General features: G+C 39.2%; 1 protein-coding gene across 15 annotated transcripts in view; it reads left to right on the top strand.

Annotated features, from left to right (window-relative positions):
• The window catches only part of RAPGEF6 (Rap guanine nucleotide exchange factor 6), a 126,432-nt gene that overhangs the window by 70,780 nt on the left and 28,714 nt on the right, over nucleotides 1-26,938 (top strand). For 9 of the 15 annotated variants that reach the window (XM_064387644.1, XM_064387643.1, XM_064387638.1 and 6 more), the window contains 13 exons: nucleotides 8,170-8,301; nucleotides 14,317-14,500; nucleotides 15,350-15,486; nucleotides 15,971-16,129; nucleotides 16,348-16,500; nucleotides 17,020-17,184; nucleotides 18,094-18,201; nucleotides 18,558-18,761; nucleotides 19,440-19,548; nucleotides 21,294-21,537; nucleotides 22,136-22,293; nucleotides 23,433-23,447; nucleotides 26,097-26,337. In XM_064387644.1, the coding sequence (XP_064243714.1) occupies nucleotides 8,170-8,301; nucleotides 14,317-14,500; nucleotides 15,350-15,486; nucleotides 15,971-16,129; nucleotides 16,348-16,500; nucleotides 17,020-17,184; nucleotides 18,094-18,201; nucleotides 18,558-18,761; nucleotides 19,440-19,548; nucleotides 21,294-21,537; nucleotides 22,136-22,293; nucleotides 23,433-23,447; nucleotides 26,097-26,337 (2,009 nt within the window). The remainder of the gene's footprint in view (nucleotides 1-8,169; nucleotides 8,302-14,316; nucleotides 14,501-15,349; nucleotides 15,487-15,970; nucleotides 16,130-16,347; nucleotides 16,501-17,019; nucleotides 17,185-18,093; nucleotides 18,202-18,557; nucleotides 18,762-19,439; nucleotides 19,549-21,293; nucleotides 21,538-22,135; nucleotides 22,294-23,432; nucleotides 23,448-26,096; nucleotides 26,338-26,938) is intronic. The other 6 variants (XR_010347110.1, XM_064387645.1, XM_064387639.1 and 3 more) reach the window with 1 other exon arrangement.

The raw sequence follows: 26,938 nt of genomic DNA, 5'->3' as shown, positions 1-26,938 counted from the left end.
TATTTTTGAACATTCCTGTTCCATATTCAACATAAAAAACCCACAAGTCTTGACATTTTTAAAAATGTTGCTTTGTGAATGGACCATGGAAGAGTTGATCTTCATTTTTTGCAGCTGTCAATTATGTTTACTTGCTGGATATTCCCTTTATAATGGAGCTCCCATCAATACTGTTACAGTTTTTGGTGGGTGAATTTTCAGACCCACTTCTCCAAAGCTGAGATGTTTGCGTGTCAGACACTTGGCATTATCGTGAGTTAAGGCATAGTAGTAATCTATAATTTAGACATATGAAAACCAAATTAAAATTGCATTACATGTGTGGTTTAAGGCAACACCAGAATATAGTTTGAAATTCTGTCCTCATATCACCTTATTGTAACTAAGCAAATGTAATACTTGAGAGAATTTTAATTTCTATGTGCTATAGGAGCCACAAAGACCAAAAAGCTCTTGGCTACCAGAAGCAATAAACAGCCTCTAGGGATTATTAATTCTTCCAGATGGTTTTTGTATGCTATGTGTGATTTTTTTACCTTGTTGTAAGCCTGGGGATATTTTAGGAAGGCTTCAGGAATAGTTTTTGAGGCACTGCAAGGCTGTAATGCATGATGTCAACTTGGTCCTTATTTCTTTGAGATTCATGTGTGTGGTACAGATAAAACCAGGAGTAGATACTGTAGATAGTGAATTGAAACCTTGAAATAAATATTGTCATGAAGTTTGTGTAGTTGGATAGGCACTGAGATTTTTTGCATCATGTTATTGAAGGGCACAGGATTTTATCTGGACCTGTTGGGTAAAAAGCTTGAGCCATCATTTGGCTTTAAAAACAACAAAAACCTCACCCCCCAGACATTATTGGTGCTTTTTAAAAGCTGAAGAAATCTGGTTTTGTGCCACTGGTGAACCATCTGTGGTCTTTAAGGAGGAAATGGTTTTGTTTGCATTAAGTCTGTGCACTGATGTCAGCATGGGTAATTCAGCTGGGCTCATCTTATTCTCTCTGTGGACACCTAAGTGGCCTCTCTTTGTATCTTAGAGAAGCAACTTCTCTCCCATTAACACAGCTCTAAGTGTATTTGAACTGGATGAGAATTGTGGCTTGTATGTAAAAGGTTAATGTAAAGCAGAGTTAATTTACACAAATCCTTGTGAAAAAGATTACTGAAAATTCTACAGAACAACTTCAGAGAAGTCGTGAGTTTTAGTGGTTTCTTGTTGATTTACTGGCAGGATATATGAGATGATTAAAATAATTTACTGTTGCCAAGAAAAAACATCCAAGAGGTTTGTTCCTTTTTAATTTCTTAGATGGAATGAATGGGATGGAGGAGGGCAGAAAGTGGGACATAGAAAGGATTGCAGGTGAGAGACTGCTGTCAGTAGAGTGAGCAGTGCTGCTCCTTTTTCAGTAGGTTGTAGAAAGGAAAAGTAGAATGAATTGAATAAATTAGTTATCTTGTGTAAATAACAAGCTGATGGTGGAAACAGAAGCACCTAGTGAGACCATTAAAGCATCTTGCCAATAAGATGATGGAATGTAGGATTTGCTGAAGATCCAGTTCAATGTTAAAAGTGTTGAATCAAGGGTATCAAAGAGGAAATGGTGTTTGAAGGGACTGGAAGGACATGGTCACTGAAAGGGGAGAGGTGGGAGCTGGAGAAGTCCTGTTTCAGAGGACTGGGGTCCTGTTCAGCTCTTTGATTATGTGGTCTTTTTAGTTTGGCAGTTTGATTCAATTTTTAAGAGTTAAGGCAAAGATACTTTTTTTTTTTTTCTTTTTTTTTTTTTTTAATACTGGCTTTTTGTGACAGTCCAGGCTTTCTGTGTCATCTGAGAAAGGAAAATTGCTGTCCTTAAACCACTTGGGTATGGTGGAGGCTGAGCAGGAGTGTTCCTAAGGCTCAGAGGTTACCCAGTGTCATCACAGCTAATGCTCCGAGCATGTGTTAATAGGTTCCAGCTTACAGCAGTGAAAACCTCTTAATGGAAAACCTCAATAAACCAAATGCTCAATAAATGTGCCTTAAAATTGGGACTGTTAGTCTTGTAGAGCTGGTTTTCACAGTGAGGAGGCTGAGTTGGGGGTGTTTCAGTGGCCCAGCAGCTGTGTGTGTGCCCTGACACCGCAGGGCTGCACTGCGCTTGTCCTCGGGTGTTTTATGGAAAATAACTCCCATGTTGTTTCTGAATATTCGTCTTGCTGGCAGCATTTCAGGGAACTTCAGAAAAGCAAATAAGGTAGAAGGTTACTGACAGTCTGTAAAACCAAGGACAGAAGATTTGCTTATACAGCCTGGAAAAGGACAGACTGTTCTCTCAGAGGCTGATGCCTCTGCTGTGTCCAGACTGCATCGATTGGTTGTAAACATCCATATGGGCTCCTAGAAAAACTGATAAAAAACTTTGCTATCAAGGAGTATTAAGGAAAGGGGCAAACCTTTTGATTATTTATTGCCCTTTTTCTTTCCATTAATTTGAATTTGGAATGGATCAGAAGACTTCAGTGGGTTGTGCTTTCTTTATTAGTTTTTATCCTCATGATGAGTCCTTTGGGCGCTGTTCTTATTGTGGGATCTTTTTGAATATGTTAGATAAACATACAATTTACTGCAGGTTAAAACACAGTGGTGAAGCTTTTACACACAGGAAAAGATAATTCATAGGTCTTGTGCCCCTCTGTCAAGACTATTTTGCAAATTCCTATTGCTTATGCCTCTTCTGCATGTGTTTTTTGGTTATCTAAAGTGTAACAGTAAACACTGATACTTATTTACAAAACTTGTAGCACAAAGGCACCGATGCAGTTTTTCCTTAGGGCAAAGATACCAGGAAATCCTAAAGTAAATCTCTTTGGAAATAAAGGATGAAGAGCATGGTCTCTGCCAAAAGAGGTTCTACTGATTCCTTTCTGTGGAAAAAAAAAGGGTAAATAGAAAAATATCTCAGTTGGGCCAGTCTGTGACAAAACTTAACCTCTGAATTCTGTGATTGCCTTTCTCTCCATTTAAACACTGCAGTGGCTTTCTATAACCTTTATTTTTAGCAAACCCTTCGTAGGGAGAACATGAAGGGGAGGGGTTGTCCTCATGCTGACCATCACTTTTTGTCCTTTTCAGACGAGTTGTTGGGCAGTCATCTTGTCAAAGGTCATGTCATTTGCTCTGTTGGACAGAGCATGTGCAATCTTGAAAGTCTGTTATAGCAAAATTAGTTTTTTAATTTAATTCCCAAGTATTCTGTGTGACTTCACTGCTGAGAGTAAATGGTGTTTACGTGGGAAGTAAATGTCACTGCAGACGCACTGTCCTTGGTCTGCTGGCCTGTGAGTTGTGCCATGGATCAGAGATTACACTCCAATTAATTTCAGAATTACAGACACGAGACTTGGTGTAGATACACAACCTTGTACTCACCTTTGTTAAACTTTATACTGTTCTTGCTGGAGAACAGTGGGAAACCTCAGCTGTCTCAGGAAGAAACCATCAGATGATTCTTCTGCTCTTGTTACCAAACTACTTTTAGAAAGTCAGTAATTCTGTATAAAACCAAGATGTCCTGATGTCTGTTAAAAAAACCCAAAAATAATCAAATAAAATACTCCTTTAAAGTAAATTTTTTATTATGTAATAGGAGAAAGGACAGGTTTGGGGCTTGCAGAGCTTTTTGGGGTTTCTCTGGTTTGGCAGCGGGAGTGCTGCTTCCCTTGGCATTGGTGCTAAGTGGCTGCACTCATGAAATGGATGGAAAAATCCAAACTCCTGGTGGACCTTTGGAGTCTTCACCTCAGGTTTTCAAGTCTGCTGTGGGGAGAGTTTAGTATTTTGTGCATCTCTTTTTTTTTATTAAATGTTACTCAGTGCTGGCTTTTACGCTCCCATGTCCTCTCCCACCAACTCCTCCCTTTCCTGGCTGAGGTGACTGGCCATGGCTCAAACGAGATGACAAATGAGATGGGATCAGCCTGTGAACCCTCGTCCAAAATTTCAAATTCCTTAAACAAAAACAAGTCCAGGCTGCTGGTGCTTCTGGGTTTGTGTAGCATGGCAGGCTGATGCTACCATTAGGATGAGATTCTGAAGGATTTAGTCTTTTCTTCTTTCCTTTTTCCTCTTGCAGTTTGCAATAATGCTTTAAAAATTCCCTGTTGTTCCAGGATTTTTTTGTGTAATCACCTACTGTGTTTTCCTGACTCAGAGGGGGTTCAGAGCTGAAGGTGGCTGTGCTGATGAAAACTTCTATTTTCTTAACTTTCTTTCTGGTACAGTTCTGAATTGCAGTGTGCCATTTCAGCGGGGGGTTTGTTCCTAAATATCCCTTTGTTGGGAAAGGTCAGTCACAAGGATGTGCTGGCACTGATGCAGGGACAGGCTGTGCCAGCATGTCAGATGCACTCATATTACAATTCCAGATTATCCCTTCTTGTGAAAAAAATGAAATTGTTGTGGTTTAAAGTAGCAACTAAGTAGTCTGTTGGAGTGTTTATCAGAACGTGGTGGATGTTTGTGGTTTTCCTGTCTGGGGGTGCTGGGGCACACAATTAGCCAGAAGATATTGCAGATCTAAACATCTGCATCCAAAAGCATCTAATGTGGGCTCAGTTGGACATTGCTGTGTGGACCTTGTTTCCCAACACAGGATTTTTCAGGATACTGATGCTCTTGTAACAAGAGTTTCTAAGTTTCAGAAAAAAAGTCACCAATAGTTAAGACAATTTTATGTTCACTTGCAACAACTTCCCAGCCACAACCAGCAAGAGCTTCCCGTGTCTACTGTCATGTTGGTACAGAAACATCCTCTCTGTATCTTGCTGCCTGGTGAGCTCTGCAAGAAAGAACAATCACTTTGGGTAATAAAAATGGCATACAAAAGACAGAAGCTGTGATTTATTTTGGGAGATCGGGTAGAGTGGCAAGCAGTACTTTAAAGGTCACTTGTCTCAAATAAACCTTATCTCTCTCACTCAAATTTAAAGAGATATTGTGATGTTTCCTTGCATCTAACTTGCATTAAATGTCTTTTGCAAGAATATATTGCAAAGTCCAGCAGGACTTTGCATCAGGCATACCCATGTGCTTTATAGGCGATGGAAGTGAAGGGGAGTGCTGGCAGGGGGATTGAAGAGCAGTTTTGATTAATTAGTTGTTTAGAAATACTCCTTTGGGAAGGCTGGCAGTGCTTTGATCATCAGTGGGTTTTTGTGAAAATGACACACAAAATATATGCACAACCTGTTTATTTTGAGAGCCATGTCTTGTTCCATCAGTACTTAGAATTACAGAGTCACAGAATGGTTTGTGTTGGGAGGGACCTAAAAGCTCATCTTGTCCCAAGCCCCTGCCATGGGCAGGGACACCTTCCATTGGACCAGGTGGAGCCCCACTTCTCAGTCTAGGTGTGGAAGACAGTGTTCATCACAAGAATCTTAAAATCTCAAATAAATTAGAAAAGACAAACTGGATGTGGCAGTGCATATGTGTGGCTGCTGGGATGTCTTTGAGCCAGAACAGGCTTTAACAGCACCAGTTGTTGGTAAAGAGCAGCACCTGCCACTGTTCTCCTGGGAAATCCTGCAGAATTGGTTCTGCTCTTGGTCCTGCTCACTGCTTTATTGGAGCTGCTTTGAAGGTTTGAGAATCTGGATAGAAGAGAGCTTAAATTAGATTTCCTTATGTCTGTGTTACCACAGTCAGCATTGGATTTGGTTGTGGACAAAAAGATTGAAGCTGAAGTTGGAGCTGTTTGCTGGAATAGGGAGGTTATAAAGGTGGGGACAGCCTGAAGAGTTTGCAGCAAACCTGTGGTCTTTAAGCTAGAGCCAGTGAATCTGCATGAGTGATTTGTTCTGTAATTTCCTAAAACTCCTGGATGTTTCACTTCCACTGCCCTTCAGCATTTCAGCAGCTGCCTTGCCCTGTCCATCTGCCAGTGAGTGCCACGGTGCTGGTGGATGTGACCTCCCTGGGCAGGGGTGCTCTGACCTGTTGGGTTGTGGCTCTGGGAGCGTGGCTGGGGGCACTGAGGGTGCTGCAGGAGCAGGGTCACCCTGCAGCACAGGCTGAGTGCTGCCAGAGCACAGAGCATCCTCCATGCACGCCGCAGGTGTCATGGGTGACATGGCTCTGCCTCAACCCATGTGCAGGGTCTGAGGTTTTAGGGGCAGGATGTGATGATTCCTGCCCCGTGCCTGCTGAGAGCAGAGCCTGGAGAGTGCTCTGTGTGTGGCACAGACCTGGGTTGTGTAGGCAATGCGCCTTTTGGATTCCAGAAGGAACCACCCCGTGCTCCAGAGCAGAATAAAATCAGAATCAAATCTCAGCTTCTTTCTCTCTTGCACAGTTTGTTGTGGTCAGAGGTTCCATCTCTGCGTACGTCAGCTCTTCCCCAGTGCTGTTTGCCACTGGATTAAATTTTGTCACCTGAGTGCTTTGACCTTTTTGCTGTTCTCAAATCCTGAAAATAGGTATTTTCAGCCTGTAAAACTTTTTCTGGTGGCTAAACATAGGCTTGAATGTGTTGTGTTTCTTTGTATTTAGATCAAGTTCACTACAACTTAAGTTCCCTAACCCTCATTCTGCCAACCTCCTTTCTTCCCCCTACTGCTTGAATGGGGTTTTTTGTGGGATTTTAGCAACCTTTTGCTTTTCAGACTTTATTCTTTTCAGGTGACCATAGATATTAATTTATAGGGTATTTTATACTTTCTTTTGTGAGGAAAAAACAAGGCTAGAATAAGGTAAAAATTAGGATAGTGAGGAAGAGTAATGTTTTCTTTCATAACCCATATGAATTGTTAGGTTTGAGTAGTGATTGCCAGTAAAATGTCATTGGGAGTTGCAAGGGATGCAAGATCCCTCGTGTTCCTTGTCACAATTTTGGTAGTAAAATTATGTTGCATTTGTCAGAGGGTCTCAACAATTTTTTCCCTGGGTGTGGGGAAGGTTTGGCAAGACCTGTGGTGCCATCTGTGTTTTCAGAAAATACGTGAACTGGTGTTTGGTGAAGTAGTTCTCTTGAGTGCTCTTCAAATAATGGACATAGAATTGTGATGCTGAACCAAAACCTGTTTATGACTTCTCTTAAGTTTAGTCAGTATTTATAAAGTTGATACCAGCTTAAGAGTATTTTCCAGTACTGTCCTTTAAATTGTAGGACTGAGTATCTAGTAGCTGACATATGATTGTGTGGAATTTGGTTTGTTTTACAGAAGAAATATAACAGTTGATGCTGTTCGAGTAGTTTTGGACTTTTTCTGCTTCAGAACTTTTTTTTAAAAGAAATAGTATATAACTTGTATAATTTAAAAATGATAAAAGCACAAAGAGAATTAATGATTCCTTGACACAATGTGCTTTTCATATAGTTGAGTATAATTAAAAAAAATAAATATTAAATGTTAATAATTTAATGTTGTTAAGAAAAGTATATGTGAGAAAAAATAAACAAGCAGCTGAATTAAAGGACTGTTCATTTGACAGTATCCCATGCAGTTCTGAGTCTTTAAAAGCTAAAGTAGAAAGAATATGTTTGTGAACTTGAATAATGCACTCAAATTTAGATACCTGCACATGTGTTCATTTACAGATAGGTTTATGAAATGGAGGTGCTGTTGTACATAGCTGTAGCCAAAATGCATAATATTCTTTCTGTGTACTCATTTCTTTAAAAAAAAATTAAAGCCCTTTACAGACCAGATGTTTTATTTAGATTACATTACTTTTTGTTCTACATTGGTATTTTCTAAAGGTTATTCCTGAACTAAGGTGCAGAAATTGAACTTATAAGGAGGAATCCTGCTTCTTCTTAATGGGTTGCAATGTCAGCTAAGGTTAAATACTGTGTGCTGTTTGGCCAGTATCATGTATTTGTCATCTTGGGATATGTCAGTTAGTTGTAAATATCCAAGACCTTTGTTTTACAGAAGGGTGCATTATTTTCTATCAGTTTTGTGAAATGTGAAGTGTGTCTAAACTAGGTTTTTCTCAAAATGTATGTCAAGTTACAGGCTCAACTTTTCTTTGATTTTGATTCAGTAATTCAGCAATTCAAATACAAACTTAAATCTGTAACCAAAGTTTTATGAAAAACTTTGTCTTCAAATCAGACTTATACATCTTGTTTTCCTTTCTTTTTCCTGCCTTTCCCCCAATTCATTTCACTTTCAGCTTCCAGCTGACCTTACCAAGATGCACCTCACGGACAATCCGCACCCCCAGGTGACGCACGTCCCTTCCAGCCAGTCGGGGTGCAGCATTGCCAGTGACTCTGGGAGCAGCAGCCTGTCTGATATCTATCAGGTAAGACTGCTTTGGTTTCATGGCTTTCCTTCCTTGGTGTTAAATCTATTCCAAAAACAGGAAGAGTGACCTTTTATCCAAAACTGGGTAAAACCCTCTTGATGCTTCCACCTATCCCTGTGCTGCCCATGGGGCTCATCACTCCTACAGACATGCAACAAGCTGCTGCTTGTGAAGCTCTTTTTCTTGCTTTTCACATCTTTCTGTATGCTGTGGCTTTTAAAAGTAACATTTGTTGATTCATGGGATCATTTTCCTTTCTGAAATGGAGCAAATCTCTCAAAATCAGCCTGGTGTTTCCAATACCGTCCTTGATTATTTATATTTATTGCTAATAGCAGATGTTCAGTTCTGCAAACAAAAGTGTAGTAATAAACCCACTTTGCACTAATTGACTGTGGAAATTCTAGTGTGGTTTCCTGAGAGCAGAAGTTGGCTGAAAGCCAGAGGTAGCTTCATTTGTTTACTGATAATACACTTAATAAGTTACCTGTCTTGTGTCAAATCGCAGAGCTCATTTCATGGGTGTTTATGCTCTGGTTGATGAGGGGGCTCAGCTTGGATTTGTATTGATCAGTCGTTTCACAGCTTTTCCACTTCCAAGTTGCAGTCTGACCACAATACAGAGTATACAGCAGTTGTTGAGCATGGTGTAGGTGTAACTTGATTTTAGACACCTGTTCTTTTTCTTTAGGTGCTGTCTGGATATTATTTCTGTACTGGAAACAGATTAATGATACCTATTCACAGCAATATATTGCTTAGGGAACTTGAAAAATAAGACATTAAAGCAAAAATTATTTCAGAACACTGGAAGTGTCCTTGCATTTTTGTCCTATTTAATCTACAACCTCACTACTTTAGATTTGCTTGCTGCCAGCTAGGTCAGGAGTAGCTGGCATCCCTGAGAGAGTCTCTCCAAGATGCTCCATGAATTCTCTTATTTCTGAGAGACTGTGCTGGAAGGATGGTGTTCTGTATCTTGATTATTTTTACTCTTTTATATTTTCTGAATCAAGACCACATCAGAATTGATGTTAGGTTAGGGTTAGGATTGTGAGAGTCCAAGAGCCTACAGCTCCAGGATCAGTGGGGCTGGAAAGGGCCTGCCAGGGAGATCATGCAAGGGCATAACAGCAGGGTGCTTGAGTAGGTTGGAAAGGTTGCTCTAAATGAAAAGCACTTAAAATATATTATTGATACCAAAGATATCACCACCCTAGCAATGATATCTTGTAATAAGTGAATACTCTTTATCATGTGTGGGTAATTGCCTTATATCTACTCATCCATAAATGACAAAAGAGCATAATTGCTAAACAAGTAAAAATTACATAAATGAAGGAAATTATGGAGTAACATATTTATATGCACTCTAGCAAATAAACCATGGTGCTTGGCATTTTGTACACTAAGGAATAATTAATATGAAAATGACTGCAGATTTTATATTCATTTTTAGGAGTTAGGACTTTTCAGGTAAGAATTTAGTTTTCAGTGACATTCCCCTGTCTGGTTTTGCATCCTGAAGGAAATAAGGACATCTGTTAGAGAATTCCTGGCTGGCCAGGTTGATGCTGAGGCAGGTCACCACTGTTCATCACTGATGAGTGAGATACTGAGAGATAATTCTACAGCCATGTGTGATCAGAGCTACAGTGACATTAACTGTGAAAGATTGCATTAGAGAATCAAGCATTTGATAAGCTGTGGGTGAAGAGAAGACGTGCTACAGACATGGCATAAGGGGGAAAAATCCTCAACAACCCACAGTGGTTTTCTCCCCTTTAATTTTTTAGTGAATCTTTAGTATCTCGTTCTCATATGCCTAACGTGCAAATAGTAACCTGATAAAAGATGTATTTTATGTGCATTTATGTCTTTTATGGGTTTTATTGCAGTAGCTGTAACAGTTAGTGTTGGAGAATTCTCTTACTGTTTGTCACAAATCTATAAGTGATCACTGGATATTACTTAGCACTAGATAGATGTTGTGTAATAATGCCATTGCACAATATTTAACACAGCATTATATTGCAGCAACACATCAATATAGACAGATTGTGAAATCACAAAAAAGAAAAGTGGTTTTCCCCAAATATTCACCGCATTATCAAGGTAGAGAATATCTTTAGTATGTAATAAACCTTCATTTTGAGTGTGATGTATTCACTCAATGATTGAAAGCATTTTTGGTACAGCAAAATAAGCTTTTCATAAAATGTTTGGAAAATGATACTTTGCTTTTGTAGTCAACTTCATATGTATCATGCCAAGCTTCACATGCAAAACTCTTTAGAAATAACATTAGTGTCGCTAACATTCTGAATAATTTTGATTAATGTAGCCTTGAAATGACCTTTTGAATTAATGGTATCTTAACATTAATTTTTACAGTAAGTAGTACAAACTTCATTCTAGAATTGGAAAACATGATTAGAATGGTAGAAGCAAAGAATGAAGCAATGTTTTATTAAGATACGTAAAGATTTTCTCTTCATCTGTGTACACTGCATTCATCAATAGTGTTGAAATGAGGTTTCACTTGTTCCAGGTGCCTCTCAGTCCAGAGTAAAGCCCATTTCCAGTTAAGCAGGAAATGATGAATGCAAAGCTTAGTGAGATCAGCAGAAGATTCCTGCTTGTAAGCTCTGCTGTGGAGACATTGTGTTAAATCCTGAGTTAGTTGCAAAAAGTGATGAAAATTTATGGTTTGCTTTCTTGTCCTGTACTGTTGTTTTTCCCTGCTGGAGATTTCAGTGTTCTGGTGTCTGAAACACGGACGTGAAAATGTCCAAACGTGTGTGTTGTAAATTCCAGCTTGCTTGGAATACTGCAGAGCAGGTGTCTTTCTGTTGTGATGCAGACTTCTTTTAATTATAGAAAGAAAAAGTAAGATAATCCCTACAGTTTCTAAAGCAACTTCTTGCTTGAAGGGGATTTAAATTTTTTTATTCTTTCAGTCCTTTCCTGAAAGTACATTTAATTTCAGAACTATGGTCTTCAGCTGGAACAAGGGGAGGGTGTTTGGTTGTGCATAAAGCAGTTGAAATGCAGGCTTGTACAGCTGCTTTGACCTGTTACAGGGGTCCTCAGGGAAAAAGAATTCAACGTTTTATTACACAAATTTTTTTTGTGTGTAATAAAAAAAATTTTGCCCTTTTATGGGACAGGGTCTGAGGTGCCCAGCCAGAGTCACACAGGGAATCCAGGTTGTCTCTCTAGGTGTGGTTGGACAGGGTCTCACCTCTACTCTCAGAAATTAGTTTCTTGTATCAATACCTGGCAATTGTCTTCTCTTAGTGACCAACCAGTTTGCATCAATTTTTTCCTACCTGTATATTTCTGTCAGTTCTCTCTCCTTTCACTTCTTTCAAAATCCTTCATTTATCACTTTGGGAGTATGTACTCTTTGTGGGCAGTTGTCCAGCATTGTCCAGCAGTAATTCCAATTGTGGTTAAGGCTTCAATATTAAAATAGATTATCTGCAAAATATTTATCAAGGATGTGTATTTCAGTAGATCCCTTGTGTCACAGACCCAATCCTGGAAATCCATATTTGTGTGAGATTTGAGGATTGCAGCTTCAGGTTTCATTTTGTACATCAGTAGTTCATAAATGTTTGTGTTAGGATTGATTTTTCTATTTGATAATGGAAACAGCTGGAGCATCGTGGTTGGGAAGGGCAGCTACTTCTGCAGATGGCTTTATGAGTGAAATCCTTCCTGTTCCTTCCAGACTGACCTGCCAGCATTCTGTCACCCATCTGCACAGAATCTTTGAAACACAGTTGGAAGACCTGCTCGTCTTCCACAGTTTGATCAAAATGTAACCTACTCATCATGAAAGGAGCTGATTTGTCTATTTTCCTATATAGGATATAAAAAAATTGGTAGAAGCTGTAGCCTCAGTTTTTCTGGTTTGGCATGGGGGTATCAAAGTGAGGATTGGTGCTGCTGTTTGTCATAGCATGCAGAAGTTGGTATAAATTGTGGCTATTTAGATGAAGAAATGCTAGAAAAGTCCTCAAATAAAATGCTGTACTGATCATGTGCTGCTGAGACTCTCCAAGTACAATTTGCACTTGGGCTTAGTTCCAAAACTGTTAATGTGAGCTACAGAAGCCAATAAAGTGATGTAATGTAAAACAGATTTAACCCTCTCCATATTGTTATCCTCCTCTGAAAGAAATATATATTTTAAAATAGTTTTAGCTTTATTTATTAGGTTTGCTGGCTAATTACCAAAATGTGGACAAGCTCTAAGGCCCAAGGTTATATCTAAACCCCAGTATTTTTTTTCTGGTATATGATGACAAAGCTGTTCCTTTGTTCAGGTATTGGGGCTCACATCAGCATGGAGAGTGTAGGGAGATAGAGTCAGTGCAGTCTGGTGTGATTAAATCACTTAATAATATTTTGTGTGAAGTCATAAGAGCAGGATACAAGTAACCAAGTAAGGACCTTCTGGTGAAAATGAAGCACAAGAAGAAAATGCATAGTGGAATCAGGGACATGTGTCCTGGGAGGAATATGGGAACACTGCCCTAATGTGTAGGGTTGGGATCAGGAGCAGTAAGACTCAGTTGGAGGTGGATTTGGCAAGGGATGTGACAAAAAACAGAAGGGCTTCTACAGGTGCATTAGTCAAAAAACCCCCAAAAACTCAAATCCAGACAGAAATTGTGCTTCACTCCCCCAGTGAACAAGGCAGGAGAACTGATGACATGGAGAAGGCTGAGGCACTCAGCAGTTTTTGTCTCAGTTTTCACAGGTTGCTCTTCCCACATCTCTCCATGCCCTGAGCATCAAGGCAGGGATGGGGGATCACAGTCCCTCCCATGGGAAGAGAAGGTTGTGTTTGAGAGCACCTGAGGAGCTGAACAAGTCCAGGGGACCCAAGGCAGAGCATGGCAGGGTCCTGAGGGACTTGGTCCTGATGGAGCTGTGGGTGCACTCTCCATCTGGCAGTCGTGGCAGCCATGTGAAGCCCCCAGAGACTGGAGAAAAGGGGTTAAGGTCTTATTGCACCCTGTCAATGCTTAAAGCAAATTTATTAGAAAGACTTTTTACTGTGTCCTGTAGTGTCAGAGACAAGGGATGTGGTTTTAAACTGAGAAAGGTAGATTTAACGTGGGTATAGGGAAGAAAATCTTGCCTGTGAGGGTTTTGAGACATTGGTACAGGTTGTCCAGAGAAGCTGTGCTCAGCCCCATTACGCTGCTCAAATTCATCCTTTATTTTGTATGTTTTGTGAACATGCAGGGTACTTGATGCCTTAGTTCAGTTTTTTTGTAAAATCTCAAGGATTTCTTCAAAGTGAAAGTGAGTGTTGTAAATCTGCTGATTTCAAAACAAACTCCATTTTCTGCAAGTTTCTATATAATTGCCTTATACTTTTCAGTGACACATCTTGTTGTTCAAATTTCTGAATTTAAACAGAAAAATGATTTGCATTCTGGCTTAAGCTTTAAAAAAAGTGACTGAACAACTACTCTGTAGAAACCGAGAATCTAAAACTACTTTTTTTTCCCCTTCCATCTGTTTGAAAATTTATTTTCATGCCATTACATCATTTGAACTGTACATAAGGAATTAGTGCAAATGATTCCTATGTGATTCTGCTTTCTGTTGCTGGTATTTTGTTCTCTTTGACCATTGTCTTGTTTGTCTGCTCAGGGTGATGTCTATGCATCTATTGCTGACAGTAGAAATGTGTCCACAGGCATTGGGTAGCCAGTGATATTACTAAACTATATTATTATTTTGTTAATACTGTAGACTCAAATGGTGAAAAAACAATGTCACAGGAATTCACAAGAAAGAGAGAATAAAATTAAAATCCAGTAGATTTCAGCATAACATGTTTTCCTCAGTGTTTAGAAAGGGAGCTGTTAGAGATTCTAGTTAGACTTGTTGGTCACAGAATTTAATTTTTTTTTAATTCGCTATCTCAGACCATAAATCATTGAACTGAGGACATTGAAGTCTGTCTTATTGATGTTTTCTTTGTAGGCTACAGAAAGTGAGATGGGAGATGTGGATTTAACGGGTCTTCCAGAAGCACCTGTAGACTCTGAAGATGAAGAAGAGGAGGAGGATGAAGATATTGACAGAACTTCTGATCCACTTCTAGGGCGAGATGTTGTCCGAGAGTGCCTTGAGAAAGAGCCTGCAGATAAAACTGATGATGACATTGGTGAGGAGGAAAAACACAGCAGTAAAATTCACATAGGGCTACTTCATATAACATTTCTAAGAGAAGCATAACCAAAAACTGTTTAATGAGTTCATGTTCCATGTTCATCTTAATAATTGAATGATGTCTCACTTTGCTCTGTTGATACTCCTAATTGAATTACATCTTCTCTTGCTATCTGAGAGAATATTTGTTCTCAGAATCCAAGTATTTTGGACAACAGTCTTTGTGGTGCTCAAGATGTGGTGTTTTACAGTCATTGCATGCATTGATGTAATGGGATATGTAGCAAGGTAATTCTGATTGCCTGAAACTGTTGAAGTAGTTATTAAATAGCAAAGAGAACGTACTATTACTGTGTATAGGTATACTTAACTGTAAGCTGCAAAACAGTTAAAATGAAGATAATTTACTGCAGTGTTTAACTAGGAATTGGCATGAATTTCAATAGCAAAATTTGCTTTCTGTTGTACTTCAGATTGCGTCTCTGAACACTGGAAAATCATTTTATGCTCCTGTCTAGCTTATAATTACTGTACCTAGGGGTATTTTTAATTTTTCTAAATGTTTGAAGCTGAAGTGCTTTTACTCTTAGCTAGACTGCTGCCCTGAGAGTCAATCAGAACACCAGCAAGGCTGTGGAGCTGAGTTCTGGCTGTTGATGACAAAGTGCACACTGGGCTCTTTTTAGCCACAGGCACTAATGGGAAGTGTAACACCACTGAACAATTTCCAAATGAATGTAACTGAAGTTCAATACATTTGTATTAAAGAGAGTAAGGAAGAGTAAGGAATCCAAGGAATCCCTGGCCTTGCAGTCATCATACCAATGTTTCCTTTGTCCAACAGAACAATTATTGGAATTCATGCACCAGCTCCCTGCCTTTGCCAACATGACCATGTCTGTGAGGAGAGAGCTGTGCTCAGTGATGATATTTGAAGTCGTAGAGCAAGCAGGAGCCATCATACTTGAAGACGGCCAGGAAGTAAGTCCCTTAACACCAGAAGAGTGTTAAATCAGTAGGCAGGCTCCCAGCATAGTGCCCTGAGTCACTGTCCTGAAATCTCTCTTCCTGCTTGGATCAAGACATCTGGAATGGCATTTGCTGTTCATCCCTCCAAGAAGGGGTGAGGTAGACTCCTCTCTGGCAGTGATAAATGGGTACCCAGGGAAGGAGTGTTCATTCTCACTAAATGGTACGAATATATCATAGCAATTAGCCTACTTATTAAGAAAGCAATCTATTCATCAGCATTTTTCCCTCCAGAATCAATTCTGAAATGATTGAGAAAGCTGAAAAGCATTCCTTTTTGTCTCCATCTCTTGCCTTACAGTGTTGGTGAATTAAATGTTGCAGAGAGGTGGTGACAACAAACAGGAGGCTACAAGAATGAGCCTTTCTGAGATAAGAGCTTACAAAAGTTGTTGAATTAGCTTCACTTTTTAATTTTTTTTTGTGCTTTCTCTAGCTTGATTCTTGGTATGTTATTTTAAATGGCACAGTAGAAATCAGCTATCCTGATGGGAAGAGTGAGAGTCTCTGTATGGGAAACAGTTTTGGGATTACTCCCTCACTGGACAAACAGTACATGAATGGAGTGGTCAGAACCAAAGTAGATGATTGTCAGGTAAGGTTGCAATTCTGTATAACTGTCTCTTCTTTTTAAGCATCTAATAAAAGAAAACAGATTGGAATGGGTCGAGAGGAGGCTACAAAGGTGCTCTGAGGTGCACAGACTCTCTCTGTGGAGAGAGACTGGGAGAGTTGGGGTTGTTCATTGTTCAGCCTGGAGATGGGGATTCATGTTTTAGATACTTTAATCACTGTTGTTCTCCTTGGGGACAGTTTGTGTGTATAGCCCAGCAAGACTACTGGAGGATTCTGAACCATGTGGAAAAAAACACTCACAAAGTGGAGGAAGAAGGAGAAATTGTGATGGTAAAGGAGCACAGGGAGCTGGATCGCAGTGGAACCAGAAAAGGACACATAGTTATCAAGGTACATTTCTTTCTATGTTTTCCATTAGTCTGTTAAACTTTTATTTATTAGTAAATGAATTTGAATCTAGTATACATAATTCAGTTTTGTCTGTGTTAGCTCAACAAACTTGATGGGAAGGGATGTATATTATATTTCAAATTTACTTCCATTTCTCCTTTAATAAAGTTACATAAATTGAAACCTGTTCAACACATACATTGAGTTTTGTATTGGGAGCACCCTTTGGGGTCTTTATGACTGTTTTTTTTGTAATCTGAAAGAGGAACTTAAACTGCCTACTAAAAATTAAAATTAAGAGAAGTTACTAATTGTTTTAGCCAGGTGTTATCTATGCAAAATGTCAGGGCTGAGAGAAGCAGGAGGATTTGATTTAAACATGTTGGTGCATTTTCTCCTGAGTTGGCCATAAGTGAACTTTCTAAAGGGATTATACTGGTCACGTGTTTATGTTGAATTACCCTTTAGTGAGAGGTAGTGATGAGAGATATCAGTGATTTTTTGATTTGCTTTTTTAAGGCAACACCCGAGAGACTCATCATGCACTTAATAGAGGAACATTCTATTGTGGATCCAACCTACATCGAAGATTTCCTTTTAACATACAGAACATTTCTAACAAGTCCCTTGGAAGTTGGAAATAAACTCTTGGAATGGTTCACAGTGGACAGTCTCAGGGATAAGGTTGGTTGGAGTCTAAGAGATTAATATTTCTGGTGAAAATATATTTAAATTGATCCCTTTTAGTATTGCTGATAATCTAGGATAAATAAAACTAGGTTCCACTCTATCTAACTGTGTGCTCAATTATGAAAAACCTTGATAGTCTGGAACTTATGCCAATTTGTTGATTCTTAGCCAATGTTTTTATGTCTTCTAGCCTTGAGCTGAGGAAGTCCAACATACTGTCAAAACACTGGGTGTTTTGTATAGGAAATTGTGCAGGGTCTGCTGCAGTTACTGCTTCTCTTCTTACCTCTTTCCATGCTTTTCATATTGCCAGCTACTGGTTTTTAATAAAAGGAAAGATAAAGAGAAGTGTGTCATCAAACAAATGCAGATATGGTATAATTTTAGAAGAGAAACTGCTATAGACTTAGATTTCTTTTATAATATAGGTGGATAATGCAGTTGTCAGACTGACTACCATGAATAGTAGTGACTGTAGCACCTGCAGAAGCAATCTGAAGACTTAACTAAAATTTCTTGGAAGAAAGTTTTTCATTATTACAACTAGAACTTCCTTTAAAGAAGTCATTAGGATGCTTTAAAAGGTGATTTTCATGAAGCGTGTCAGGGAGGCTTAGCTGAAGGTGAATTTATGCACCAGTATGTACTGGGTGAGGTAGCCAGTATTTTCTAAATATAAAAATATTTGGGTTTTTAAATTTTTCATTTGCTTCCCGAAATAAAAGGAAAAAAGAAGATGATTTCAAGTGTAAATGTCTTTTTCCTATCAGATACAGAAATCTGTTTTATGTTCTGCCACATCCAAGTATTCCTCTGTGTTTATAGATTAAAGCTTATAGGAGTAGAACCATAAGTACCTTTATATGTGTATATATATATGCATAATTTATTTTGTTTTTCCAGGTTACCAGAGTAGTATTACTGTGGGTGAACAATCATTTTAATGACTTTGAAGGAGATCCTGCCATGACTCGATTCCTGGAAGAATTTGAAAAGAACTTGGAAGATACGGTAGGAGCAAAAAAAGAATGAATGTTACATTTTCTAGTACTACATATTTCAATTTTTGAGTGTTACCAGTGCCTAACAGCTGTAATCTCTAAGTGTAACAGTTAACAGGTGGCTTTTAACATGGGACATATTTGTTCTTGAATATAAGTTAGATATAAAGGCCGTATAAAGTAATACCTGTGGCACTCACTTGGGAGTTTTTGCGTTTTTGTGAAAGAGGACAAGGTTTATTTAGTAAGATCTGAAAATCTGGCATCAAAAATCTATTTTCTGGCACTTGGGGTATTTTTCATGACTGTTTTTCCATTTCTGATAAAAGAAACATTGCACTGCATTTTGTGTCTTCTGTGTTACAGAAAATGAAAGGCCATCTCAGATTGCTGAATATTGCCTGTGCTGCCAAAGCAAAATGGAGACAAATCACCCTGCAAAAGCCTTCCAGAGATTCTCCCCTGTTTTTCAGCCTTCTTGGAGGCAGTGACAAAGGGTTTGGTATTTTTGTAGAGACTGTGGAGATAGGCAGCAAAGCAGCAGAAGCTGGACTTAAGCGTGGTGATCAGGTAAGAACAATTATGTTAATTTAAAATATTCTTCTTCTCCCACCTCTTGATTGTTCTCAACAGAAATGTTGTGCTGTGTACTAAAACCAAACCACTGGAAAGTGTGGGAATGCCACAGGTCAGCTTCCATTTCTATCTATTAAATGGGTTTCTATTAAATAGTTTTCAAAATATGTAAAATATTTAAGTATTCCAAAAACAGAATGGGAAAAGAAACCAAGTTATGGTTATTTTTTGAAACTTTCTGATTGGAGATATGGTTACATTGAAACTAGCAGATTGTTTTGTGGGATTGATTCTCACCTGATGTGTTTGATCACAGCTCACTGAGGCAGGTCACACTCAGTGAAAATCCAGCTTTTGAAGTGATATTAGTTCTGTGGCTCATGAGCCACCATTTCTGATTAATTGCAAGAATGTCATGTTATCATAGAAAATAAACTTATTTAGAGCATTTTTCAAGTAAAAATGGAAGTCCTGACTTATTTATATAAGGATATAACTTCTCTGACACAATGAAAATTGTTCCTTTACCTGGAATGTTTTCATTCTGTAGCTGCTGTAAAGATGATATGGTAATTCCTGGGAAGTTCTTATTGTGCATGTAGTACCAGCTTTGTATTTGTAAGTCTGTCAGATAAATGTTCTCCTAATAGTCCCAATTTTTATTTCTTAAAGATAATGGAAGTAAATGGACAGAATTTTGAGAACATTACCTTTGTAAAAGCTCTGGAAATCTTAAAGAATAACACACATCTCTCCATTACTGTAAAAACAAACATTTTTGGTGAGTAGACATTATATATTTTATATTTTTATGTGTGAAGGAAAATCTCCACTCCTTCTGGCTTTATGAGTGCAATAGGATTCTACCTTATTTTTTCCATCTTGCTCTTGAGGTGAGAAGTTGTGCAAAGTCCCCTCATTGTGCCTCTGTTTGCTTGGATAAGTTCTCATGTGCCAAGGGCTGCGTGCTGAGTGGCACAGAGCCAGCACAGGCAGCTCTTCAACTCCCTGAGAAATCCTCAGATGACTGTTTAAGCTGATTTAGTGTCCCTCCATGCAGTGGGGCTGAAACAAAGCCAGGGATCTGGACCAAAATATTTTTGCCAAGAAACAGCAAAAATGTAAAACTGTGATTTTTTTAAAACTTTATTTAATGGCTGTAAGAATGAGAGGATAAATTACCTTTGTAATTGAAAAGGGGATATAAAGAATGGTGTGGCATATAAATGTTGGCTTTTAATTGTCATCATGAATATAAACACCTAAATACCTCTTTAAAATCTCAGTCAAATCATCTGTTCTTTTTCCATAATCTTGTTCAGACAACAGAATAACAAGAGCTACAGAAAGGAGGAGACTGTGCACAGGATAGCTCCTTCCTCCATAGCTGTATCCATATCTTCTGGTGGTTTTCTTCTCCTATTTCCTTCCTCCAGTTACCTGCCCTTGTTCACTATTGATTTTCTTTTCATTATTATACTATGTTTATTACTGTGCAGCTAAAAAGGTTCAAGCCCTCAGCAGTTGCTTATTAGCATAATGCTAAAAAAGCTTGAAACAACCAGAGTCACCAGTGGTCCAGACTAATGTGAAATGACATGAAATAAAGCATCACTATAACTGAGACAGTGATAGGTTGTTCATTTGTATTATAAATGTGAGCAACATACTCTTACAAGTGGGTTCTAATTTCCTCCTGCTAGCTGATAGAATTTCAAGGTGATTTCTCTGATAAATTTTAATGAATTAATATCTTGAAGCTTTTTGCAACGGTGATACTTATTATCCTGACTTGTTAATTGAGTGTTAAGTGTCTGGTACTGACTATGAGCAATTCCTGTTGTTCTATTCAAATCTAACTTGGAGAGCTTGTAGCCTTAGCTTTTATTATAAAACAGAAATGTACCATTTAATTGGACTTTCTGTACAGCAAATTTTGGTTGCCTTCCTCACAGGGACAATCTGATTAATTTGCTTTGTTTTCAGTTCTTCATTCTTCCAGTATCTCAGTAGAAATTTAATTCAGTATTTCAGTAGAAAATATTGAATTTCTGACTTGAAAGGCTTTCAAAAGATTTTTAAAGGACCTTTAAAGAAATAATTGATGTCGACAAGACAATTTGAACATTTTTTCACCTTATATATGTGAAGGAAACAGAACAAATCCCTATAATTACCATGGAATTCTAGCTTTGAGAATGTCAGTGTGGGTTATAGACTAGCTTAGTTTCATAAATGCAATAGGAAATCTGATGCAGCTTCTGTTCAGAAGTGTTAGTAGAGGCAAAGACAGTTCGGGAAAATATCAGTCTGTGTTGCAGTTACTCTTGAAGAGGCATGTGCACTCCATTACCTAAAAGATGCAAAAAAACCCCCAATAAATGCATAGTGCTTATTGCCCTGAATGCAGTGTTTCCTTATTCTCTCTCTGGGATGTGAGAAGCAAAAGGGTTGAGGGGAAAAGAGGATTTCATTGTGAAGTTCTGAGTGTGCAAAGGTTACTCACAACTGTATCTTCTCTTACAGTGTTTAAGGAGCTGCTCTGCAGGATAGGACAGGAGAAGAATGGAATTCCACATATTCCAAAAATTGCAGAAAAGAAAAACAACCGTTATTCTATCCCAGATATGCCTGGAGATGTAGAACAGATGTTTCCTCGTGAAAAAGGAAATAAGAAAATGAAAGCAAACACTGTATCTGGTGGAAGAAACAGAATCAGGAAAATTTTAGACAAGACCCGTTTCAGCATCTTGCCTCCAAAACTGTTCAGGTTTGTCAGGTTCTTTTGTCAAGAAGTAATGGTTCCTGATTAGGTTGTGATATTTTAATCATAGAATGGTTGGAAAGGGATTGGGTTGAGAGGGAGCTTAAATATCTTAAAGACTATCCCTTCCAGCCCCTCCCATGGACAGGGACACCTTCCACTAGACCAGGTTGTTCCAAAGCCCATCCAGCCTGGCTTTGAACACTTCCAAGGATGGGGCACCCACAGCTGCTCTGGGCACCCTGTGCCAGGGCCTCCCCACCCTCACAGGGAGGGATTTCTCTCTAACATCTAGCTAAAATCTACCCTCTTCAGCCTCAGGCCATTAAGAGATACCAACTGCTTAGTATTTCTAGTCACTATATCCACATTGCTTATGTTTTTTTAAAAAAATAATTGTACCTGCCTCATGAATGCAGAACAAGACCAAAATATCTTTTCTCTCCCAATGAACGCTTTCAAATCTTTATCCCCATCTTGTTTTGCAAGCCTGTCTACAGCATGTAGTTAAAACAGCTGAACACCCTTATTGCTCTTAGTTCCATTCATGCCAAGGTGAATGGGAGGAGTTAGTGCAGATAACTGAGCCAGAACTGTTTTGCAGCGATGGCAGCGTGAGCCAGTCCCAGGACGACAGCATCGTGGGGACACGGCAGTGCCGCCACAGCCTGGCCATCATGCCCATTCCAGGCACCCTTTCATCCAGCAGCCCTGACCTGCTGCAGCCCACCACCAGCATTCTGGATTTCTCTAACCCTTCAGGTAAATGGCAGCTTGAGGCTGATTTGCAGGGTGGTTAGCAAGGCAGCTGGCTCGGGGGGAATACTGCAGTTGTTACTGGCATCTGAGTGCAGTTGCTGTGCATCCTGTGGGCCTAACAGGACCAAACTGGAGAGGTACTGAAAATCCACACTGCCTGAGCCTCTCTTGTCTAATTTTTTTAGGTAATGTGAGACTTACTTATTTTTTACAAAGAATTGTATTTTGCCACTTCTGAGAGCCTTTAATTTACTTGGCTCTGGTGGAAGGAGATAATCTTTGTTTGCCCCTTTCTCCTTTGCCATCTCTCCTCAGTCCTTTGACTTATCCAGTCTTCTATCTGTCAGTATGTATTTCAAGCAGTATTGTGGATAGAATAGGACAGCCATGGTACCAGCACAGTGATCTTCATGTTTCATGTTTTACAAACATCATGTATACTCAACATGTTCAGTATGTCTGAAATCCTAAAAAATGTTTTGAGATGTGTGGTCTAGGCTTTCATTGCTGTTGCTGTAGGAATCCAGTTTATGGGGTGGCTGCAGGAGGCATTTGTTGCAATAGGCAGCTGCCTGTAAACATGTCTAGTCAGAATATTTTTTCCTCTATTTTAAGTGTAAGTTCTGTACATAATGACATACTCTGTAAAGTGTTTTGTGACTGTGACTTATGTTTACATAAACTTGCAGATTTCTCCTTTAAAAGGGATGTGCACAGATATATCCTATCAGGTGCATAAATACCCATAGCAAAAAAGTTCTCTTTTTGCTGCAGTTCCAGGTCCTTGCTGTCTGCATGAGAGCTACACATTTTTCTAAAAATCTTGATTTAATACTATACAAGTTACCACTTAATATGAAATGGTGGTAGTTAGTCCATCTTGGATAGAATCACAGAATGATTTGGGTTGGAAAGGACCTTTAATGGTCATCTATTCCAAGCCCCCTGCCATGGGCAGGAGCATCTTCAGCTGGATCACCTAGCTTAGCTTTACTTTAAGCTTGCTATAACAAATGTGCTGCCAGTTTGAATGGTCAGAAGAAACCAAATTATTTCTGACAGTGTACACTTGATAAATTTTGTAAGCATCTGCATCTTGATTTTGTGTTGATACGATTTTTTTCTTTTTCTCCTGTCTGCAGCTGTTGGGTTTTACTGTAAGTATCCTCATGTAAAGCATCCTGCAGACCTTCATATTGCATGGCTTGCCTGTAAATTTAACACTATCAGACATTGCACTGACATAGTTTTTACTGTGGGGCATTGGCTAGCCTGTGCTCTGTTATTTTCCTTAAAACAAATCCATAGGTTCCTATACAGGCACAGTGCTGGGCTGAGGGTGACCTGCATTTTATTCCCATTTCTGCCCCCAGCACACTGAATGACTTCTTGCAGGTTCCTCTGCTTCTTGTGGCCTTGCTTTAAAGGGGTGAAGTTGCTTATATCTGTTTCATAGAACTGAAGTTTCAGAGGACAACAGTTTGAGATTTAGTTTGTTCTTCTGTTATACTTCATAACTAAAATTCTGTGCATGCCAGCTTGAAATGTGCTTTGTATTGTCAAAATGAGCTGAATAATGCATAAAGAATTTAATTTAATAATTCATGTTTGCCTGCTTAAAAGCAAAGACTATGAAGACAGAAATGTGCCTGTAATTTTTCCCTTATCTGTCACATTGTTTTGGTTGCATGGGTTTGGGTTTTTTGTTTGTTTGTTGGTTGGGGTTTTTTTGGGGTTTTTTTTGTTTTTTTACTTTTTGCTCCCCAATTAAATTTCAGTTTTACACTTTGAATGTGTTCTTGTTTTTAGGTATGTTGATACCAAAGTATAGATGTTTCCCTCTTCTGTTTCTTTATTATCACTTTTATGACAGGCACTTCTCTAATTATTCAATATTTCATTTCCACCACTTTCACTCTGAAATAAAATACAAAATACTTCTCCCTTATATTGTCCCTATTCATATATATATTGAACTTCTCATATTCAGCTAGAACCCAGCTTCTGATGAGAATGTTCTGATGGTGTTTTAATCATAATCATGAACCTGTTAGAGTAATTAGCTTTCAATTGGAATTTTTTTAACCCATGTTTTCTTCCATCTTAAAATTTATTCACAACTGATATTGAGACTTTTTGCCAGTGGGTGGGATCTTTGGTGCTGGATCATAGATTACTGGCTTACTTTTTACCTTGAAATTCCTTCTACTTGTGCCCATAACACATACAAATCCTGATGCAAGAAAAAGTAACCCCAGGGTCACTGCCCCCAAAGATCTTTGTTGCCTCCTTTAGCAGATTATTTTGATTGAGGAAAATCAATGAATAGGCAGTGGGGTGAGCAGCATCTAAAACTGTCTCAGAGAGCTGCTGCTGGGAGTGCCTGAAGGATCTGGATGCCCTGCCCAGCAGGATGATTCCCTGGGCAGGTTCCCCTTGGGCAGAGGGACACCTGATCATCACTGGGGCTCCAGGGCATGTCACGCCTCAATTCACAGATATGGCAATTAAGGGCTGGACAAATAGCAGTGAGAGAAGAGAAGGGGAGGGCTGTTTGGAAGGCTGTTGCTTTAATGACATCCCTTCCCTCAGTGGGGATCTCTGATGCAGCAGTTATGGCACATCTGCCTCTGGTGTGGTTTTGGAGACCTTCAGACTCTGAAGCCTTGGCTGAGGGCTCAGCAATATCTTGCCACTTTCTCAGGTCTGCAGAAAAGTTGTGAAGTTTTAGTCTTCAGAGAAGGGAAAAACTGGGCTTCCTTGTGCTTGAAATTAGTGTGCATTTTGACTCCTGACATTTTTTAAAAAATCAGTTTTATTTAGAAAATCAAACTTTCTGTAATAGCTAATAGTGCAAATTATTTGCAATCATCAAGCTGCATTAAACACATGTTTCTGTAGATATTTATTTCCTGCTGTAGGCTGCCTCAGATAAAGCTGTTCTCTAATGCATTTATAATACATAAAATGTGCTATAAATAAGTACACCAGCCAAGGAATTAACTGCTGGCAGCAGCTTAGTTCCTTCAGGGGAAAGAGTGAGGGTAAAAGCTCGTGGCTAGTTCCGGGAGCAACCAAATCTCCTTTCCTCCTCATATCCTCCTACCCCAAGCCCATCCCTCTGTACTTGGTGGCTTCCCATTCCTGGGAAGAGTGCCCTGGCACGTGTGTGGACCTGGCTCTCACAGACACAAGAGAGCCAAAGCAGGAATGATGCTGCCAAAGTTTTTAAGACATACTGTGAAGGAATGGTGCACAGTCTAGTTGCATACCTGCATGTCTTATGCTTTGGGTCATGGGATGGTAGAGTAATTGGGTTTTAGAAGAACAGAGAGGAGAAAAGTCTTCTTTTTTCCTTACAAAGATAAAGAAAAACCCAGAATATTTTAAATATTTTTTTAAGTCCAGCATGTTTTTTTTCCCCAGAAGCTGGTTGTTTTTGTTTCCTGATGATCAAATGGGACAGTAAATCATAGAATCACAGAATGGTTTGGCTTGCCATAAGATCATCTAGATCCACCCTACACCTTCCACTAGGCCAGGTGCTCCAAGCCCCATCCTGCCTGGTGTTGAACACCTCCAGGGATGGAGAGTCCATAACCTCTATGGGCAACCTGTGCCAGAGCCTCACCCTTCTCACAGGGAAGAATTTGTCCCTAACATCCAATTGAACCTGCCCTCCTTCAGCTCAAGCCAATTCCCCCTTGTTCTATCACATGCCTTTGTAAAATATCTCTCCAAGTGACCTTGTGTCTTTTCAAGGGAAAAGTACTTCACACATTAAAGGTGTTACGCTCTTTTTTTAGATATTCCAGATCAAGTGATACGAGTTTTCAAAGCAGATCAGCAGAGCTGTTACATCATCATCAGCAAAGACACTACAGCAAAGGAGGTGGTGAGTCATGCTGTCCACGAGTTCAACCTGACGGGAGCCCCCGAGACCTATTCCCTGTGCGAGGTGTCCGTCAGCCCCGAGGGGGTCATCAAACAGCGGCGCCTCCCGGACCAGTTCTCCAAGCTGGCTGACAGGATCCAGCTCAATGGACGGTAAATGTGCCTTGTTTTACTGGGGTTTATTTGGCTTTGAAACATTGTACATCGGAGAAGACCTCTGTGGTAATTAAACCCAACATCAAGGAGAGGTGTTCTAATCTAAATTGTCAGGTGACTGTTGAAAGCACAGCCAAGTAACTGCCAATAACTTACACTTTCCTCTCTTCTTTGGATCACCTTCCTCTTCTGCACCCAAGAATCCCTCCCTAAATCTGCAGCAAGCTTGCTTGATGGCAGCTAAATTTAGCAGATCAAGATAATGTATATAGTGGTTTACACTTAGAGAAAAAGGTTATATTTGTTTTGACACTTCTCACATGTACTTGAGGATTAAAGTATGCAATTAATATCTTTCTTAGTGTCATGCTGCAATGAACTGATATTAACCTGAGATAAATTCTTCCATTTTTAAGTAAACTGTTCTGAATGTTTCTGACATGTTAAGTGCTTTGGTTTTATCTGATGACCTGACCTATACCAGAAGAAAGTTTATTAAACTAAAATATTCTGTAGTTGTCTTTCCTAGGCAACAGAGGGAATTTATGAGTAACAAATTTTTGTGTATCTGAAAGTGATTTACCTGGGACCATGGAAT

The sequence above is a fragment of the Passer domesticus genome, chromosome 13 (assembly GCF_036417665.1).
Source record: "Passer domesticus isolate bPasDom1 chromosome 13, bPasDom1.hap1, whole genome shotgun sequence".
In the NCBI taxonomy this organism is placed as follows: Eukaryota; Metazoa; Chordata; class Aves; order Passeriformes; family Passeridae; genus Passer; species Passer domesticus.
Note: the sequence above shows the minus strand (reverse complement) of the source record. Positions and strands in the feature narration are given on the sequence as shown.